At 35.9% G+C, this 20,173-nt stretch overlaps 1 protein-coding gene across 3 annotated transcripts in view; it reads left to right on the top strand.

Annotated features, from left to right (window-relative positions):
• Positions 1-4,570: 4,570 nt before the first annotated feature.
• Positions 4,571-20,173, top strand: part of LOC120085515 (myosin-11) — a 44,091-nt gene continuing 28,488 nt past the window's right edge. The window contains exons 1-13 of one of the 3 annotated variants that reach the window (XM_039041530.1): positions 4,571-5,003; positions 5,490-5,618; positions 12,790-12,933; positions 13,033-13,178; positions 13,250-13,406; positions 15,804-15,862; positions 16,106-16,265; positions 16,368-16,517; positions 16,603-16,739; positions 16,826-16,972; positions 17,080-17,181; positions 17,543-17,600; positions 17,712-17,813. In XM_039041530.1, coding sequence (XP_038897458.1) covers positions 5,001-5,003; positions 5,490-5,618; positions 12,790-12,933; positions 13,033-13,178; positions 13,250-13,406; positions 15,804-15,862; positions 16,106-16,265; positions 16,368-16,517; positions 16,603-16,739; positions 16,826-16,972; positions 17,080-17,181; positions 17,543-17,600; positions 17,712-17,813 — 1,494 coding nt within the window. In that variant the 5' untranslated portion in view covers positions 4,571-5,000. The remainder of the gene's footprint in view (positions 5,004-5,489; positions 5,619-12,789; positions 12,934-13,032; positions 13,179-13,249; positions 13,407-15,803; positions 15,863-16,105; positions 16,266-16,367; positions 16,518-16,602; positions 16,740-16,825; positions 16,973-17,079; positions 17,182-17,542; positions 17,601-17,711; positions 17,814-20,173) is intronic. The other 2 variants (XM_039041528.1, XM_039041529.1) reach the window with 2 other exon arrangements.

Below are 20,173 nucleotides of genomic sequence, written 5' to 3'. Positions count from 1 at the left end.
ATTGAGAGGTATGTTAAAATGATGGATGTTTCTTTTTTAAGATTAGTTTTGGAGATATTATAAAAATGATTAGTTGAGTATTTTAACCCTTTTATTATTTTGGTTAAACAAATTATTTATTAATCTAAAAAAGATCACGTTTTAACGTACGTTGATTCGTAAAATCTAGCTAGTTAACCTAGCTTTTGAGATTGGTTTTCTAAAAAGTTAAATGACTCGTCTAACTATAATTTTCCAAATTTTTTATTTTATCCCCTTTATTTTTTATTTTTTATTTTTAAAATTTGAAATTTACCATGCATTTAGACTCTATTGGATAATTATTTGACGTTTGAAAATTGAGTTTATGAACATTTCTTCTACCTACAAATTTCTATATTTTGTTATCAACTTTTCTACTAACCTTTTTTTTAAAAAAAAATAGTTTTTAAAGATTTTTTAAAAGACTTGAAATTCAAGTGTTTTTTAAACAAAAGTGAAAATCATAATTCAAAAATTAGAAGAAATCAAATAAAAATTTCAAAAACAAAAACAAAAAATGAAGGCCTTGTAATTTGGTAACCTTTTGATTCTTTTTTTTTAATTAATTTTTAAAAATTAAGCCTATAAACACTCTTTCCATTTCGAAATTTTTTGTTTTGTTATCTACTTTTTATCTATGTTTTAAAAAACCAAAGTTTTGAAAATTGAAAAAAATAGTTTATATATGTTTTTAGAATTTGACTAAGAATTCAACTATTTTACTAAAGAGAGATGTAAAATAAGAAAGAATTTTAGAGAAAATAAACTTAATTTTCAAAAAGCAAAAAACTAAGTGGTTAACGAAAAACCATCAATAAATAAAATTTCAACCAATTAAGGCCTAGTTTGGTAATCATTTCGTTTTTGGGTTTTGGTTTTTGAAAATTAAACCTATTTTTCCCATTTTCCTTCAATGATTTGCATATTTATCAAGCACAAGAGTAGAATTCTTAGCTAAATTCTAAAAACAAAGATAAGTTCTTCAAAATTATTTTTTAAGTTTCCAAACTTTGGCTTGGTTTTAAAAAATATGGGTATAAAAGTAGGTAACAAACAAGAAATCTAGAGGTATAAGAGATGCTTGTAAGCTTAATTTTTAAAAACTAAGGTCCATTCCACCTCTAAATTTCTTCGTTTGTTATATACTTTTTACCAATGGTTTAAAAAGCCAAGTCAAAATCTAAAAACAAAAAAAAATAGCTTTTAAAAATTTATTTTTGTTTATGGAATTTGGCTAAGAATTCAACATTTAACTTAAGAAATATACAAACCATAATAAGAAATAGGGAGGAAATATACTTAATTTTCAAAAATAAAAAATAAAAAACAAAATGATTTCCAACTAGATCTAAATGGTTACGAACGGGGTCATTAAAGTTGAAAATTTTTCCTTATAAATTGAATTGCAATAATTTTGAGCAGGGAAGATGGCGTGGCCAGAGCTGGTAGGAACAAGGAGCGAGGAGGCGAAGAGTAGGATAGAAAAGGAGAATCCTTATGTGGATGTGGCTGTAATTCGTGAAGGAAGGGTTGTGACTTTGGATATTAGGTGCGATAGGGTTAGGGTTTGGGTTAACCGAGATGGAATCGTCACTCGAATTCCATTTGTTGGCTAACTCACCAAACTCTAAGATCTCATATGAATAAAAGCAAACCATCCTATAGGAATGAACAAAGTTACTTTAATTACATGATATAAATATAACATAAAATGTTCTTGTTCCATCTCCTACCCCGCAGCTCATGTGTTATTATCATCCATCCCTTGTAATCAAATAATAAAATGCATACCTTAATATCCATAAATAAAGTTTGTTAATACAATGTTATATGTACTATTTAATTACTCTCATTTATTACTCTCATTTTTTTTTTTTGAGTTATACTTAATTTGATTTATTGATTAAGGATATACATATTTTAACCCTAGTTGAAGTACTTGTGGTTGTATTAGTAGTAGATCGGTTTGATATACAAGATTTTGAGTTTTTCATTCTATAGAGATATATGTATCTTTTTTTTAGAAGATATGATTATTTATAAGAATGTGAAAAGGAAGATTTAAACTTGTAACCAATTTAAAATGTTACTTTTTTATATATTGTTGGATTAGAAACCTCTCATGCTTTTTAACCATAAGAATAAATAAGAAAATAATTGATTTATTTAAAGGGAAAAAAAAAAGAAGATTCACAAAAAATTTGTAGAAAATCCAAAATTGGAGAACAACTATGACTCATGAGAAAAAGATCACTATGTGAAAAATTATTATAATCACACAATTCTTTTTCCTGATTATTAATTTAATAAAAGTAAATCATGCCATAGGAATGAGCAAAGTTACTTTAATCACATGATAGATTTTCTTTCCTCTTTTACGACACTCACATATTTGAGTTCCAAAAGAGAAGTTAACTCATACCAATAAGAAAAATAAAAACAAGGGAGTAGGTAAAGTAGACTTCATGAGTAAGACATGGGAAAAAAAAAGAATAATGCTGAAAAATATATTTTCTATCTTATTTCTTTTAGAAAGAAAGAGTTTCTTAAATAGAAGAAATACCTTTACAAATAAGAAAAATATAAAACGTAGCAAAAATAAAATAAATAAATACAATGGATATATTAACAAACAAGAAAAATATCAGCACTCCCCTTCAAGTTGGTTTAAAGATAGCATTCATTGCCAGCTTGTCAATCAAATTATTGATTTGCCACTTTGGGAGACCTTTAACTAACACATATGCAATTTGTTCTGTTATCGGAAGGTAGAGAATGTATACTACTCCCACATTAGTCTTTTCCTTTATGAAGTATTTATCAACTTCAATATGTTTTGTCCTATCATGAAGGATTGGATTGTGAACAATGGAAATTGTCGCCTTATTATCACATTAAATGCGCATGGACATTGTCTGAGAGAATTTTAATTCTTTCAATAGTCTTCTTATCCATATATCCTATATATGAGTGTGTGTGTAAGAGTTTATTTATAAATAGCCTATTACATTTGTGTAAAATAGAGGACAAATAGGACTTTTTTTTTTTTTTTTTTTTTTTTTTTTGTAAAAAATAGAATGTTGGAGACACTAATGTAATATAGGCCTCATTTTAAGGCCTTTTGTGTAGAAACTCCATTGTTTTTTACCCCCTAGAATCATACATGTTTTCGTATACAGTGAATGTAATTATTTTGCTTATTATTACTATTACTACTACTAATATCATCATCATCATCATCATCATTATCATTATTGCTTTTTTAGTTTTCGAAAAAAATCTTCTATGCCACAAATTAAGTGAAAACTGAACTAATACCATGTTTACCAACCGTAATAAAATTTGGTATAATCATAATGGAATTCTATTGATAGATTAACCATAATGGGCCAGAGTCGCAACCGTAGTTAGATTGCTTTTGATAACTTTTACTTAGAATTATAAATTTGTTACATTTACGATCATTGCTACCATTTATCTCTAAATGGTAACGTTAACAGTAAATGTGACATATACATACTTTTCATACTGTAATAGTACACTAATGATAATGATAACGGTAATGGTAACCATAATGCAATTTCGAAACATAAACGGATTGATCACTCTCCGTTCATCAATCGATTATTATTTTCTGATAACAAATTGGGTAGTGACCTCATGTGCCAATACAAGTACTGAAGAATAAGCAACAATAATCGTAACTTATTGGGTTTATTTTTAGATTACCATTCATTTCAGATTTCTTACTTTTTGTACGATGTAATCATGACCTAATATTTTTCATTTACCATATATGTGATATTTTAGTAATGGCAAAATAGGGGTTTTTTTGCACAAGCATCCCTAATTTTTTTTTTTTTTTTGGGGGGAGGGGGGGGGGGGGTTTAAATGAAAGCTGGGTACCTTTTTGAAATTAAATGAAAAGTGATATTCTGCTTGCCTCAACATCCTGTGAATTTACCCATTCGACCTTGAAAACCATCCATGCACTGTGATTCATAAGTTTTTTTTTTTATACTTGAGACTCGATACTCGATTCTTGATACTTGATGCTCGATGTTCGATGCTCTATGCTATATACTAGCTACATGCTACTCGATACTTGATGCTCGATGCTTTATGCTTTATGCTCTATATTATATGCTTTATGCTATATACTAGCTACATGTTACTTGATCCTCGACACTCTATGCTCTATTTTGTACATTCTATGTTCGATTTAGAAGTTCGCTCGATGCTCGATGCTCTAATACTCTATACTCCATGTTTGATGCTCGATGCAAAGAAAAGAAGAAGAAGAAGAAGAGGAAGAAGAAGAAGAGGAAGAAAAGTAAAAAAACGGAAGAAGAAATGCAGAAAAAGTAATCACAAAAATAAGAGGAAAAAGAAAGAAGAAGAATCTTAGAAAAACGAAAAAAGAAAAAGAAATGTTACTAAACGAATAAACCAGAAGATGAATGCAGTTTAAAGTTAAAGTCGTAATTTCACACAATCAAAATACCAAAATTCATAAAAAAGAGTACCATTTTTGTTTTGTGTTCTTTATTTTGGGCATCTATGCCATTTCCCTGCAAAAGAGTCAGATTTTTTAAAATAAAATAAAATATTTTTTTACAGGAAAATTTGGGTCCTTTTTTGGCCAAATTTCATGCATTCGTGAGTTTGATCAATCTCTCTCCTCTCTGTCTGTTGAGAGGCTGTAGAGCAAAAATAGCCACAAGAACTCCGCCCGAAAATGGCGGAACTGGAGAATTCAAGATTACTACCGCCACAAACCATGCAAAACGAGGAACGAAGCTCAAACACAGACACAAAGAAAACCAAACTTCTGGGTTTACGCAAGAATTTTTTTCCCTCCAGCAATTCAAGCTTCTGCCGGACAAATTTTCCTAATCTTCTCATTGCTTTTGCATACACAATCAAATGGTTATGTTCGCGTAGCTGCATTTCAGAAATTCATATTGGGAGTCGGAATAATGGTATGTGAATTAACGATTCGATCTTCAAATTTTCAGCAATTCTGGCGGGAGATTTTACAATGGGGGATTATGATATGATTGCGTTCGTTGAGTTCATTAGAAATGTAAAACCCTCGTGTTGTTGATTTGACGATCTGTTGATAAGGAAGAAAGTTGGAACTCGAGAGGAAAACTTCATGTTTCATATTCTGTTTCTGTATAGCGTTGTACCATGTTATCCATTGATAATGTTATTTTTCAGAGATTATGCTATGGTTATATATTGATGGTGCTGTAGATTATTTTCTGATATCAAATACTGATTAAACTGTAGTTTAGATTGAAAATTGAGATTATGCTATGGTTATATATTGATGGCGCTGTAGATTATTTTCTGATATCAAATACTGATTAAACTGTAGTTTAGATTGAAAAGTAATTTTCAATCCAAATGGATATAAAAAGCTTTGCTTATCTTATATTGAGTTCACCTGTAATTTGCTGCAGGACAATCCTGTCAATATTGTTGTTGGTTCTCAAATATGGGTGGGAGATATAGATTCTATTTGGATTGATGGACTCGTATTGAACATCACTGGGGAAGATGCTGAGATTCAAACTAGTGATGGGAGGCAGGTAATATAGTTTTATTTATATATCTTTTCTTAAAAAACAATAAATTAAACAAGAGTCATATAAGAAATTCAGTTATCAAGAGGCCTGCAGAAAAAAGAAACATGATAAGGTTACACAAATCATACTAGTGAGCCCTCAGTCGTGAAAAATTAAGTAAATGAGGAATACATCTAGATTTTCTAGTGACTGAACTCCACAAAGAAGCCAATAAGCGAGTGTCATTACAATTTTTAAATGTTTCAAGGCTTTGAAGGACAAAATGCACCATTATCTCTTCCTTCGTGACTGAAATGTGAAATGTTGACATAATTGTCGTTTGATCAGTTGTTTCATCAGTATATATATTTCTTGAACTAGATTGTTTTGTCAGCTTTGTGAGAACTCTCTCTCCATGAGATTTCAGAGGCTTCTTGATTCTTATGTTGTTTGGGAATGATTGGCTATTGAATATCAAGTCACATGTCCCTTTTCTATCATTTCTCCTTGTATGATAGGCTGAGTTTCCATAAAAGAGGAGGTGAGAGATAAAGCATTTAGTGTCTAAAACCTTTGCCACTTTTTTCATAAATAGCACATCATTGAAGCTGGTGACTTCTAAGAAAATTTTTCTCTTTGATGTGGTTCTTAGAATTGATCTTTCCAAGATATACCAAAGCAAGTGCATGAAACTATTTGGAATTTTAGATCTCCAAATTCCAAACATCTTAAAGATGAGATTGTAGACCTCTTATCGTCCAGACTTACCGTAGGAAGGGTAACAAGGGAATTTCCTTCATCAACGTATCAGGGACAGTGTAGGAGGGTGGTTGAATGGCAGAATATCCTTTTTTGTGTTTTTTTTGTGTAAGGCTACTTATATAGCCTTTTGGAGGGATCCTTTGGACTTGTCTTTTATATTACTTTGAACAAGTTTGTCTTGTATGGAGAGAACTAGTCTCTCCGATAGTTGGGAAACTTTGTGTTTTGCTAATACGAGATCTTGACATCGTGATTGTTAGTTTTCATATTGGAATATTGTGCTTGTTAGTTCTTTGTAGGGAAGATCTGGAGATACCTAACAAATTGGTACCAGAGCAGGTTTGTTCTGGGAAGAACACGAGCAATGGCACAAAGATAGCTAGAGGAACAAGTAGAAATGGCTGAGAAAAGTATGGCCACCATACAAGAATCGCTTTCTAGGACATTGGAGAAGATTAGGTTGGAGACGAGGACCATAAGGAAGCGTTGTATAAAATAAAGGCTGTGGAGCAAAACAGAGAAGCAACCAAGCTGAAAGTTCTTCACAAAAGAAAAGGACAGTGACGAATGGGGATGATCCCAACAAACTAGAAGAGAAGGAGAGCAACGATACCAAGAAGTTTAAGTGGTTAGCCGTTTTTTTAGGTGAGAACCCAAATGCGTGGTTGTTCAAGACCGAACATTATTTCGAGATTTATGAACTCAATAATGCAGAGAAAATCAAGGTTTCAGTGATTGGCTTCGACCACGAGGTGGTAGATTGGTACACATGTGTAAACAACTGGAGGAAGTTTAAGACGTGGGCCAATTTAAAGGCGAGATTATTTGAAAGATTCCGTTCCACGGAAGGAGTCAACCTTTGTGCTCAATTTTTGGGAATAAAACAGTCATCGACGATGTCGGAATTTAGACACTGATTTGAAACGTACTTGTCGCCGTTGCTGGACTTAGCGGATGATGTATTAGAGAACACCTTCTTGAATGGGCTGTTGTCGGCTATCATTAAGGCACAGGTGAACGGAAGGGAGCCAGTAGGGCTGGAAGAGATAATGAAGTAGGCCCATATCGTCGAAGACATGGACCTGGCCGTTCATTTGGCCCATGAGGACGCAACTACGGGAAGTGGGCCGGTTGGGCCTCGAAGAACCACCTAGGTGCCCCAGTTAAGGAAGTAAACGGAGCGGTAAGTAAAACGCTGGGTAGAAATCAAGAGAGTCCAACGTGGACGATCACATTACTAGAAAAGGCCCAAGCCCAAAAGCGTGAGCCCACGATCAAACACCTGTCGGATGAGGAATATAGGCGTAAGAGGGAAAAAGGTTTATGTTATAAATGTGAGAAGTATTCCGTCGGTCACCGATGCAAGGTTAGAGATCTTTGTGAATTGTGTGTGGTGTGGGCTCGAGAGTGCTACGAGATACTCTTGGAATATAAGGAATTTGACCACAAAGGTGTGTAGTACAACTACATCGAACAGGAGGAACCCTCCAACTCTCGTTGAAATCGGTTCTAAGGTTTTCATCACCTGGAATGATGAAGGTCAAGGGAGAAATCGGAAGCCGCACAGTGGTGGTGTTGATTGATTGTGGGGCCACTCCAATTTCATCTCGCAAAGTTTAGTAGATGGTTGTAGTTACCCTTGACCACCACATCCAACTACGATATGGCAGCCATAAGTGGAAAAGGGGTTTGCAAGGCGGTCATGATTAAGTTGCAAGAGATAACCGTCAGAAATGATTTTTTATCGATGAAATTGGGGAACGTAGAGGTAATAGTCGGAGTGCAGTGGTTGAGGAAGCAAGGGTTTGTGGCAGTCGATTGGGTCTCCTTGACGATGACCTTCGGGGAAGGAGCCAACAAGGTCACATTGAAGGGAGATCCCTGCTTAACAAAATCAAAAGTGACATTAAAGATGTTGGTTAGCTCCTGGTAGATGGAAGACGAAGGATGTGTGGTGGAGCTTCGAGAGATGAACCTGGGGGAACAAATCAGTAGCGATAATAGTAGTGAAGATGAATAGAGCTACGGATACCCAGTGATATCGTGGGAATTTTAGAAGAGTTTCAGGACGTTTTCCACCTACCTGATGGGCTTCCACTGAAATGGAAGGTGCATCATTATATTCAACTGAAAGAAGGGGAGAATCTAGTCAACATGCGACCATATAAATACGGCCACCACCAAAAGGATGAAATTGAATGACTGGTAAGTGAAATGCTCGCGTTCAGAATAATTCATCCTAGCACTAGTCCCTTTTCCAGCAACCGTTCCAGACAAATTTCCATTCCAATGATTGAAGAATTGCTTGGCGATTTGCAAGGGGCATCGGTTTTTTCCAAGCTGGATATGAAATCCGGATATTATCAGATACGCATGAGTGAGGGAGATGTGATGAAAACGACATTCAGGATGAACAGAGGGCATTATGAATTCCTGGTGATGCCGTTCAGCATCATGAACTCTTCGACCACTTTCCAATCATTGATGAATCAAGTTTTTCGTCTGTACCTCCATCGATTCGTTTTAGTATTTCTTTGATGACATTTTGGTTTACAACCCTGATGTGTACACCCATCGGAAACATCCAGACATTGTGCTGAGCACTCTGCATGAAGATTTCCTGTTTGCCAATCGGAAGAAATGAGTGTTTGGTCAGGAATATGTCTCATATTTGGGCCATTGGGTGTCCAAGCATGGTGTGGAGGCAGATGAAGAAAAGATTAGAGCAGTGGTTCAGTGGTCCCTGCACAAACGATGAAGGAATTGCGTGGTTTTTTAAGGCTGACGGGCTACTACCGCCGATTTGTTTAGAATTATGGCATGTTGGCATCCCCATTATCCAAGTTATTGCAGCACAATGCATTCCTATGGACAAATGAGGCCATACAAGCAATTGAACAACTTAAGAAGGCAATGGTAATGCTATTCATGTTGGTCCTTCCGATTTCAGTATTCCTTTCATCCTAGAGACAGGTGCTTCGGGCTTTGGGATAGGAGCGGTGCTGACGTAGGGCCAACGCCCTATAGCATATTTTAGTCAGAATTTGGCCCCCCCTGTGCACGTCTAAAATCCGCATATGAACGGGAACTGATGGCGATTGTGTCACCGTGCAGTGTTAGAGACATTATTTGTTGGGACAAAAATTTATTGTACAAACAGATCAACGTTCCTTGAAGCATTTGATTGATCAACGAGTCATTCCACCCGAATTTTAGAAGTGGATCACAAAGTTATTGGGGTTTGGCTTTGAAATTCGGTACAACCCAGGTTTGACCAACAAGGCTGCCACTCTGATTGATATCAAGGTGATGCATAAGGAAATACCATAGGACCCAGAGTTAGTCAAAATTTTCCAGGAACTCATTGCTGATTCCTTAGTTTTATCCAAGTTTCACCTCGAACAGGATAAACTTTTCTACGAGAAGCGCTTAGTGCTTTCTCGCACCTCGTTTTGATTGCTGCTAACCTCCATACCTTCCATGCATTAGTGTTAGGGGAGCATTGAGGGTTTCTGAGAACATATAAGCGATTGAATGGCGATTTTTTTTGGAAGGGCATGATTAGGAAGTGCTAAAGGACCTGGAGTTAGTCAAAATTTCACAGGAACTCACTGTTGATTCCTCGGTTTTATCCAAGTTTCACCTCGAACAGGATAAACTTTTCTACAAGAAGCGCTTAGTGCTTTCTCGCACCTCATCGCTGATTGCTGCTATCCTCCATACCTTCCATGCATCAGTGTTAGGGGGGCATTTAGGGTTTCTGAACATATAAGCGATTGAATGGCGAGTTTTTTGGAAGGGCATGAATGGAGATGCAAAGGCCTATGTGGAGCAATGTGTAATTGTCAGAGGAATAAATCTGTGGCGGTTTCACCTGTGGGACTACTTCAGCCTCTACTGATTCTGGATCGGGTCTGGGAGGATATCACCATAGACTACGTGGAGGGGCTACCTTGATCTAATAGGTGTAACACTATTTTGGTGGTTGTTGGCAGGCTTAGTAAATATGGACACTTCCACTTCTTTGCTCTCAAACACCCTTTCATCGCCAAGGAGGTAGCACAAATGTTTATTCGCAAAGTGGTGCGACTCCACAGGTTCCCTAAGTCGATAATCTCTGATCGCGATAAGATTTTTCTGAGTCATTTTTGGACTGAAATGTTTCGAATGCAAGATACCCAACTCAAGCAAAGCACCACATTTCATCCCCAAACTGACGGTCAAACCGAAATCGTGAACAAGTGTTGGAAACTTACCTTTGATGTTTCTGTGGAGAGAAGCCGAAGCAATGGGAAGATTGACTTTCTTAGGTCGAATATTGGTATAACACTACATACCACAGCTCCACCAACACCACGCCCTACCAAGCCCTATATGGCCATCCACCGCCCACATTGGTCTCATATGGGTATAAAAAGACGTCTAATGACACCCTGGAACAACAACTCTTGGCTTGTGATGAGGCCCGGTTGACCCTCAGAAACCACATACATAGGGCACACAACTGCATGAATGGGTATGTTGACTAGAAATGGAGGGAAGTGGAATTTGCTATAGGGGATTTCATGTCCTTAAAGATACGGCCTTACCGTCAACGCTCTCTTGCCCATCGCTGTTGTGAAAAACTCTCCCCAAAATTCATTGGTCCTTATCAAATCCTGAACGAAGTGGACAGGTTGCTTACCGACTTGAATTGCCTCCATCTTCAACCATTCACAATGTGTTTAACGTTAGCTAAAAAAGGCCGTAGGGGTCGACATGGTGATACAAAGTCAACCTCCTATACTTACTGATGACTATGAATGGGTAGTTGGGCCTGGTACCATGGTGGGGTGCGTTGGAATGATATCACCAAGCATGAGGAATGGTTGATTCACTGGAAGGGGTTTCCGGAATGCAAGGCCATGTGGGAGAATGCCGATTTTATCAAGGAACAATTTCCTGAAGCCCAGCTTGAGGAAAAGGTGGAAACAAACTAGGGAAGTATTGTTAGATCTCCTATGATCCAGACTTACTGTAGGAAGAGCAACAAGGGAATTTCCTTCATCAACGTACTGGGGACAGTGTAAGAGGGTGGTTGAACGGCAGAATATCCTTTTTTCTGTAAAGGCTACTTATATAGCCTTTTGGAGGGATCCTTTGGACTTATCTTTTTTTATTATTTGGGAACGAGTTTTTCTTGTATAGAGGGAACCAGCCTCTCGGATAACTTTTTGTTTTGCTAATACGAGATCCTGACATTGTGATTGTTAGTTTTCATATTGGAATTTTGTGCTTGTTTAGTTCATTGCAGAGAAGATCCGAAGATTTCTAACAGAGATCTACACTGTAGCAGTGGAAAATGAGGAGTCCATTTTCGTTTCAAAAATGGTTTTTCTAGTAAAAAGTCCGTGTTGTCCAAACTCTTTAATTTGATGGAGACTCTCCCTCAATGATAGTTATACAAGTCTTGAGTATTGACCCTCTGTCACATCATAGAAGTTTCTTGTTATGTTAAAGTTGAAAAAGGTCGTGGAGCTTGAAGGGGTTGCTAAAAGAGCCATCAGATAGAACTGCTGATTGGTGATCGTGTATATGAGTGAGATAAATAGAGGAAGAAGGGAATTTGCCCATCTGATCTTTTTCCCTTAAAAGCAAAGGGTAATGCATTTCTTCAACCAGAAAATATATCTCATGAAAGATAACATCAAGTGCATTTCTCAAAGAAACGGATGTGAAAGGAAATAATTGTTGCCAACATGAGCTTAGCTCAATGGTTAAAGCATTTCTACTTCCTCCAAGTGGTCGGATATTCAAAATGTAAAATTCAAAAAAAAAAAAAAAAAAAAAAAAAAAAAAAAAAAAGAGAAAAAGAAGAGAATAGTATTATTGAGTTCCTTGAAAAGCTAAACAGTGTATCTTTCAACATTGGAGTTGATTTCCAGTCATTTCAGTGTATAAACTATTTATCTCGTTAAATTACCAAATGTCGAAGATATTGTTTCAAAGGAGGAGGAGCTATTGGGCTGGACAAATTATAATATTCTTGAGAATTGCCCATCAGTTATCGATTGGAGTGATTTTGTCTGTTCAGTTCAAAGTAACATGCACAAAATTTTAACTCATTTTCACTAATATTCCTTATGGTCAAAGTTGACAGCCATTTGCCATTTTGATTCTTCACTTTTTCTTCTGTTAAGACAACTCCAGCCTTTATAGTTTTGAATATAATCATAATATCCTGATATAAGTTAAACTTGTATTGTTAACTATCAGTTTAACTGTTTAATTATTGAATAAGTGTTCAAAGCGTGCCTCACATCATTTAGGTCTTTTTCTTGCCTCGAATTTTAGGGTTTTTGATGTCACTGTACCTCATTGTGCCTATTTTCCAACAAACAACTCAATTTCTTTTGCATGTTTGGCAAAATATTACCCAAGTTTATGTTTGCAGGTGGTTGTTAAAATGTCAAATCTATATCCAAGGGATGCAGAATCTCCTACTACTGGAATTGACGATATGACTAGAATGTCATATTTGAATGAGCCTGGGTTGCTGCATAATTTGGCTATCAGATATGCAATAAATGAAATCTATGTAAGATTATTTTTGGGTTTTGATGAGTTACCTGGTGAAGGAACAGACACATTCCATTCCAGCTAAGGATCTGAATAATAACTCTCTGACGTTATACAGACTTATACTGGAAACATTCTTATTGCCATCAACCCATTCCAAAGTATTTCAAGTCTGTATGATGCCCATGTGATGGAGCAGTACAAGGGAGCACCAATTGGGGAGCTGAAGCCTCATGTTTTTGCAATTGCTGATGTTGCATATAGGTTAAATTCTTATTTCCCCCTAATTTTTGTTTTCTCATGGGTTGACATAGACTATCATAAACCTGTGGCAGGGCTATGATAAATTATGGTAAAAGCAACTCCATTCTGGTAAGTGGTGAAAGTGGGGCTGGTAAGACCGAAACCACCAAAATGCTTATGTGTTACCTTGCATTTTTGGGCGGCCATGCTGCATCTGAAGGACGGACTGTTGAACAACAAGTTTTAGAAGTAAGTTGGGTGCTAACTCTAGTAAATCTAACTATTATGACACAACGTAATCAACATATACTTCATACAATATTATTCCATCATCCTATGGTGTCTCTAAGGTGCATGGTATTATCAGTTACTATTTCTATCCATCACGGAATATTAACAAGATTAGAGGTGGATCTCTTTGGTATATTTGTAAAATGCAAGATTAAAATTGGGGTCACTTGTGAGTCTATGACCATGTAGTTTACATTGAATCTTTGACATATAAAGAGTGAGGATGTACATCATAGATTTGTTTTGATATTGGTATATGCGTATTTTTATTTATTTTAAGTGCAAGATACACTTTGATCTTGGAGGTTTGAGGATGGTGACATTTGGTCCATAAGGTTTTAAAATGGATATTTTTAGTCCTAGAGATTGGGAAAATAGTTATAAATGGTCCTCAAGTTAAGTCAACTATCAGCTAACTAAAGGAAAAATGACATGACATATATGAGGTGACAATTTTTAAATGAGTTGGAACTTATATATTTTAAGCTTATGTGACTTTTCTTTTGCTTTTTCCTTTTTCATTTCCCTTCCCCCTCCTCCTTCCTCTCTTTTTCCAACTCCTTTCTTCTACAGAGAAACAATCCACTGTGAACTTTAGATTTTCTCCTACCTCAGTCAACAAAGTCATCTTTCCATTTCATCAAAACCCAATCCAAATTAGTCCTAAAAGACCCACTTTCCTGGTAAAGTAATGACTTTTGTGCAATGATGAGAGGATCCTGATGTAGTCAGATTGTTTGGATTGTTACAACCTCAATATGTTGGGTGTACTGGTTTAGTCAGTGTGTCAGCGGCTTAGAAGAACTTTTCTTCCTTTCTTTATCCCGCTGGAATGAATTCCTCACTACTCCTTGCTGGTGAGCTGGCAAATTCTATAAACTACTATTAAAAATCATCTCTTTGCCTTTAAATTTTTGAGTTCCTTCCTGGCTAGGCAAGCAAAGCAATTATCGGAGGAAAGAAAGAATGACTAGAAAGAGGAAAAGAAGGCATGAACTAACCCAATTGACCACAATGAAAAAGAAAAGAGTAAGAATATTGTGCATTATTTATTAAACATTGTTGATCTTCTCTAATTGGGACGTTGTCAATTGCTTTGGATTTGGGAAGCTGTTAATGATCTGGATCTCAAGCCATTCATTTGGACCTCTTTTTTGGCTTTGCTATTATCGTATAGGATCCCTGCTTTATGTTTCTAGTTTTCATTTTTTACCTAATCATTTTTTCTTATTGTCTGCATTTATACTTTTTGGAAGATTCAATTTCTTTTCATTTTTCCAATGCAAGAGCCAACTCAAGAACGCAAAGAAAATAATTTGAATTTCTGCTTCATTTTAGAGAGTTTTTATGGCAGATCTGATGGCGACGGGGTGGTTTGGCACGCAACTTTTTTTTTTTTTTTTTTTTTTTTTGGTAAGTAGAGATTGTACGCTCTGTGATGGTAGCCCAACAAAAGAAAGCCTAAATGGTGAGGAGAGGGAGGGTTGCATTTGGCAAGGTGACAATTGCAAGGTTGGTGGTGGACACTCACCTGAGAAGAAGAAGAAGAAAGGAAGGAGAAGGAAGAAGAGAGAAAGGTAGGGAAGAGGGAAAATAAATGGAAAATAAAATTGCCACACATCAACTAAAACTAATAAAAAATTAATAAAACTTGTCATGTTATTAAAAATTGTCACCTCATACATGCTATGTCACTTTCTGTTATTCAACTGACATTTACTTAACTCAGTTATTTAAAATCATTTTTCAAATCTTATGGCCAAAAAGTATCTATTTTGAAACTTCCGGGATCAAATAGACACTAACTACAAGCCTAAGGGGCCAAAAGTATATTTTGTCCTTTATTTAATTATTTTGTTGTTGATCCACATTTATTTGAGTTAACTGTAAATATCTTTTACATGTGAAAGAAAATTTTAAAATTGCTATACTTACGACATTGGGGAACAATATTTTTTTCTCCTGATGAGAACAAGACGTTGTGTTTGAGAATGCTCAAGGACAATTCAAGTTTTCAAAAACTTTCATTATTTTTCCACATATAATTGATGAATATGGAGTATGATCCAACAGGTAGAGCTCCATTAAAGAAAATGCAGAGAGCATTCCTGACAATTTAAGGCCATAAGAATCTAATGGTAGCATATAGAATTAATGATGTAGGGATTAAGCTCTTGAAAGAAAATGGTTTCAAATGCCGCTTTTCCTTTTTCTAGAGAAAGGTTTTCTTGTAATATTTTTCATTTCTTCTCACGAGGCTTGAGATTTGCATTTTATCTATTTATGAGTTTGCATTTTCTTATGTGGTGACATCTTCTCTCTCAACTTCCTGGATCCTGTTTAAATCTGATGCAGTCAAATCCAGTTCTTGAAGCTTTTGGCAATGCAAAAACAGTAAGAAACAATAATTCAAGGTAAAAAGTTATTCTTATACTTAAGCTTTTGCAATATAGGGATTTTCTTAGAGATAATTGAATTGACAATTACATAATCTGACTTATTCTGGATACCCTGCTTCCATTTCCACGTACATGTTTACTGTTGATATTAGACCCTTCATTTATTCATGTGAACCTTTTCTTCTCCATTAGAAGTGGAATTTCAATAGCTTGTTGCATGAGTTGCCTATCAATAATTTATTGTATACATTAGCGCAGCCGTTTTGGGAAATTTGTTGAGATCCAATTTGACAAGAAGGGACGAATATCGGGAGCTGCCATCAGAACTTATCTTCTTGAGAGATCACGGGTTTGCCAAATATCGGACCCTGAGCGCAACTACCATTGCTTTTATCTTCTCTGTGCAGCTCCACCTCAGGTTGGTGGTATCTTTCTCTCTCTCTCTCTTCTTTTCCTTTTCTTTGAAATAGTTTTTTCTTGTCACCTAGTGTTCATCAGTGGAGTGAACTTTTTCCCTCAGGAGAGAGAGAGATATAAGCTGGGAAATCCAAAATCATTTCACTATCTAAACCAATCAAATTGTTATGAACTGGCTGGTGTGAATGATGCTCATGATTATCTTGCTACAAAGAGAGCCATGGATATTGTTGGAATAGGTGAACAAGAGCAGGTGATACCTTACTCAACAGGTAGCAATTATTTTCCTACTTGTCAGCCTACTGATAAGTGCCTCCTTTCCTCGCTCTTTCTTTCAGGATGCAATTTTCAGAGTTGTGGCTGCAATTCTTCACCTTGGTAATATTGACTTTGCAAAAGGAGAAGAGTCTGATTCATCATTTGTAAAAGATGAAGAATCAAAATTTCATCTTCACATGACAGCAGAGCTTCTCATGTGTGACTGGAGCTTTGCTTTTATTACTTTGTATTTCTTATAATAACCTGCATGTTTTGTATATTCTGATCCTATAAATATTTCAGGTGTGATCCCCAAGCATTAGAAGATGCTCTTTGCAAGCGCATGATGGTTACACCGGAGGAAGTCATCAAGAGAAGTCTTGATCCGCTTGGTGCAACAGTTAGCAGGGATGGATTAGCCAAGACAATATACTCCCGTTTGTTTGACTGGTACTATTGGTTATCCTAGCATTGTCACCTTTGAATTCTGTTGTACTTCTATGGGTTTTTCTTACTCCAACAGGAAATTAGTACAGTCAGTTTTTTAACTTATCCAGGTTGGTAGATAAAATCAATTTTTCCATCGGACAAGATCCTTGCTCGAAATATCTGATTGGAGTACTTGATATTTATGGTTTTGAGAGCTTTCAAACAAATAGGTGATCCTTCTTGTAACTCTGGCGTTTGATGAAAGTTCTAGTTTCTATAATAATTAATAATAATAATAATAATAATATAATAATAAATATAAATAATAATAATAATAATAATAATAATAATAATAGGTGATGTTTATAACGGAGGCATACTGGACATAGATTTAGACAACCATTCTCACAACACATGCAAATATCTTGGTTTCTTCTATTTTCGTGAAACGGGATAATTTAATCTGTTAGCTAGCTTTTTACAAATTGAGCAATCATAAAGATCTCTTAAAATCAAAGCAGTTGTTGATTTGGGCGTAGTTATTAATGGACAAGTTGTATGCTGACTGTGACTATCCTTTACTCTCTTCAGTTTTGAGCAATTCTGCATCAATTACACAAATGAAAAGCTGCAGCAACATTTCAACCAGGTATGAGGTCAGTCTCATCTGAAAACTTTGTCTTTGATCTTGACTTTCTTCTTCTTCTTTTTTTCTATTTCAACGTTCAATGTCAAATCTGGATGTGATAATTTTATTCAGCATGTATTCAAGATGGAGCAAGAAGAATATGTAAAAGAGGAAATTGATTGGAGCTACATAGAATTTGTTGATAATCAAGATGTCCTCGATCTCATTGAGAAGGTTCAATTTTTTCTCCTTACCTTTGCTCCTGGAGTTTAAGATGCACTCACAATATATGCTATTGCTTTCTCCTTATTTAAAAGCATATAGAAAGTATGTGTTAATGTCTCACCTAATTTTTCATATTGATATACCATTAGGGAAGGGTATCGCTTGATGGTTAGGACAGACTTATTCTAGGAGGATCATGTGGTTGAATGAGTTGATAAGAGACTTGGCAAGAGTAAATGCTATTTTACTGAAGGAGTGTCACTTTATTCTTGTTAGCTTTCCTGCATAATATTTGTTTCTTTTCAATACTCGAGTGAAAAAGCTTATGAGAAACAATCTTTAGGAGGGAGTAGATTAGGCTGGTGGCACCCATTTAGTTAATTGGGAGAGTTTGCAAGTCATGTCTAAATGTGGTTGGGGTACCCTTAACCTTGTTAAATGGAATATTACATTGCATTTATTGGGAGCAAGGTTTAAAATAACAAGCTTTGTTGCACCCTATTATTCATGTTCTAACCTTGTTGGAGAAAGACCCCAAGAAAAACTATATCTTTCTTGGAGAACATCTTTCTAACTTTTGTGCATCAGCACCTGTCAGTGATATGTCATTATTATATAAAAGAGCAGTAAGCAAGATTTGCAATCAAGGTACTCATATGGACGAGCTTTCACTTTTTAGAATCCAAGAAAATGGCTGAAAAAGACTCCTTCAAGCAATAAGGACAGATTGGCTCATTCGATAAATTCATCCATTAAGGACAGATTTGTTCGTTGACATTCCTTCTGAGACAAGGTCCTGCCCCTAGTTTACTTCTGAGAGCAATGGAGCATGAAAGCTAAGCCTGTACAAATAGATAGTTGAGAAGACAAGGATGTACAAATTATTATTTGGGTTGTACAAAAACCTTGATGATTATTTATTTATTTATTTTTTTAATTATTTTTTTTTGGAAAGAGACCTTGATGATGTTAGATGTTGAATTCTTCCCACTTGAATCCAGAGAAGCATTTTCTGGGGTGCGCAGAGGGGAAAGCAGAATATAACTAATGCTAGAACTAAAAGGTCTCACAAGGAACTCCTGTGGACACAAACACAGAATGAAAAAGAGTAAGGATTAGTTCCTCTTCCTTGTATCTCATTAAAAGTTTCATCTCGGACAATATATTATTGCCTAAGTTTCGAATAGCTTCTTGCTATGCCCTCTTAAACACAGAAGAACGAGTTAGCTGATGGAAACTTTTTGGTTAGGAAGGTGAACCTAATGTTTTAGGGGCATGGGGATGGATTCTTAGTGAGGAAGAGAATGGAGTACTTAATTTTGGGAGGGGAAAGAGGGAAGATAGAAAAGAAGTTGTCTAGGAACTGGAGCTTTTGCTTTTGGAGAGGCCAAGCTCACAAATACTCGGTGAGAACTGATTTTTATTTAGCGTTGTTTAAAACCTTTCCTGGTGGCTTATTGTTTTTGGAGTAAATCTTGGGGCATTTCTCATGTTTTCGTCAGCATAGGCTTGTGTGCACATGCATGAGTTTATCATTTGGTATTAGCTTATCACTTCATCTAAGGATGCTTTAAATAACCTGATAAAAGTAAAGGGAAGAGAAAATGGCACACACTTGTTACGTGGAAAACCCTAATACAGGGAGAAAAAACCACGATGCAGAGAACTTTTATTATAATAATGTGTTACAAAGTAATGCCCAGAGGCTGCAGTTTAAATAGAAAAAGATGAAACCCTAGGGTACACATGAAAAGACAAAAATGCCCCTAGGGTAAATATTCTATTTTTCAACACTCTCCCTCAAGTTGGAGCATAGATATCAACGAGATCCAACTTGCTAACACATGAGTCAAAGAGTTGTCGTGATAGTCCTTTTGTGAGTATATCTGCAATCTGTTGAGCAGAAGGAACATAGGGAACGTAGATATTTCCATTGTCAAGTCTTTCTTTGATAAAATGTTTGTCAATCTCTGCATGCTTTGTTCTGTCATCCTGAACAGGGTTGTTTGCAATGCTTATAGCAGCCCTGTTATCACAATAGAGTTTCATTGGCCCATCATGACTTTGGTTAAGATCAATTAGGACCTTTTCCAGCCATATTTCTTCGCATATCCCAAGGCTCATGGCCCTGTATTCAGCTTCGGCACTACTTCTGGCAACCACCCCTTGTTTTTTACTCCTCCATGTAACAAGGTTACCCCAAACAAACGTACAGTAGCCCGATGTCCACTTTCTGTCGACCACTGAGCCTGCCAAATCAGCATCTGTGTAGGCCTCGATGCATCGTTTGTCTGACTTTTTGAACATTAATCCCCTGCCTGGAGAAGCCTTTAAATATCTCAAAATTCGTTCCACTGCCTTCATATGTT

Source organism: Benincasa hispida, chromosome 9, assembly GCF_009727055.1.
Source record: "Benincasa hispida cultivar B227 chromosome 9, ASM972705v1, whole genome shotgun sequence".
Classification (NCBI taxonomy): domain Eukaryota; kingdom Viridiplantae; phylum Streptophyta; class Magnoliopsida; order Cucurbitales; family Cucurbitaceae; genus Benincasa; species Benincasa hispida.
Note: the sequence above shows the minus strand (reverse complement) of the source record. Positions and strands in the feature narration are given on the sequence as shown.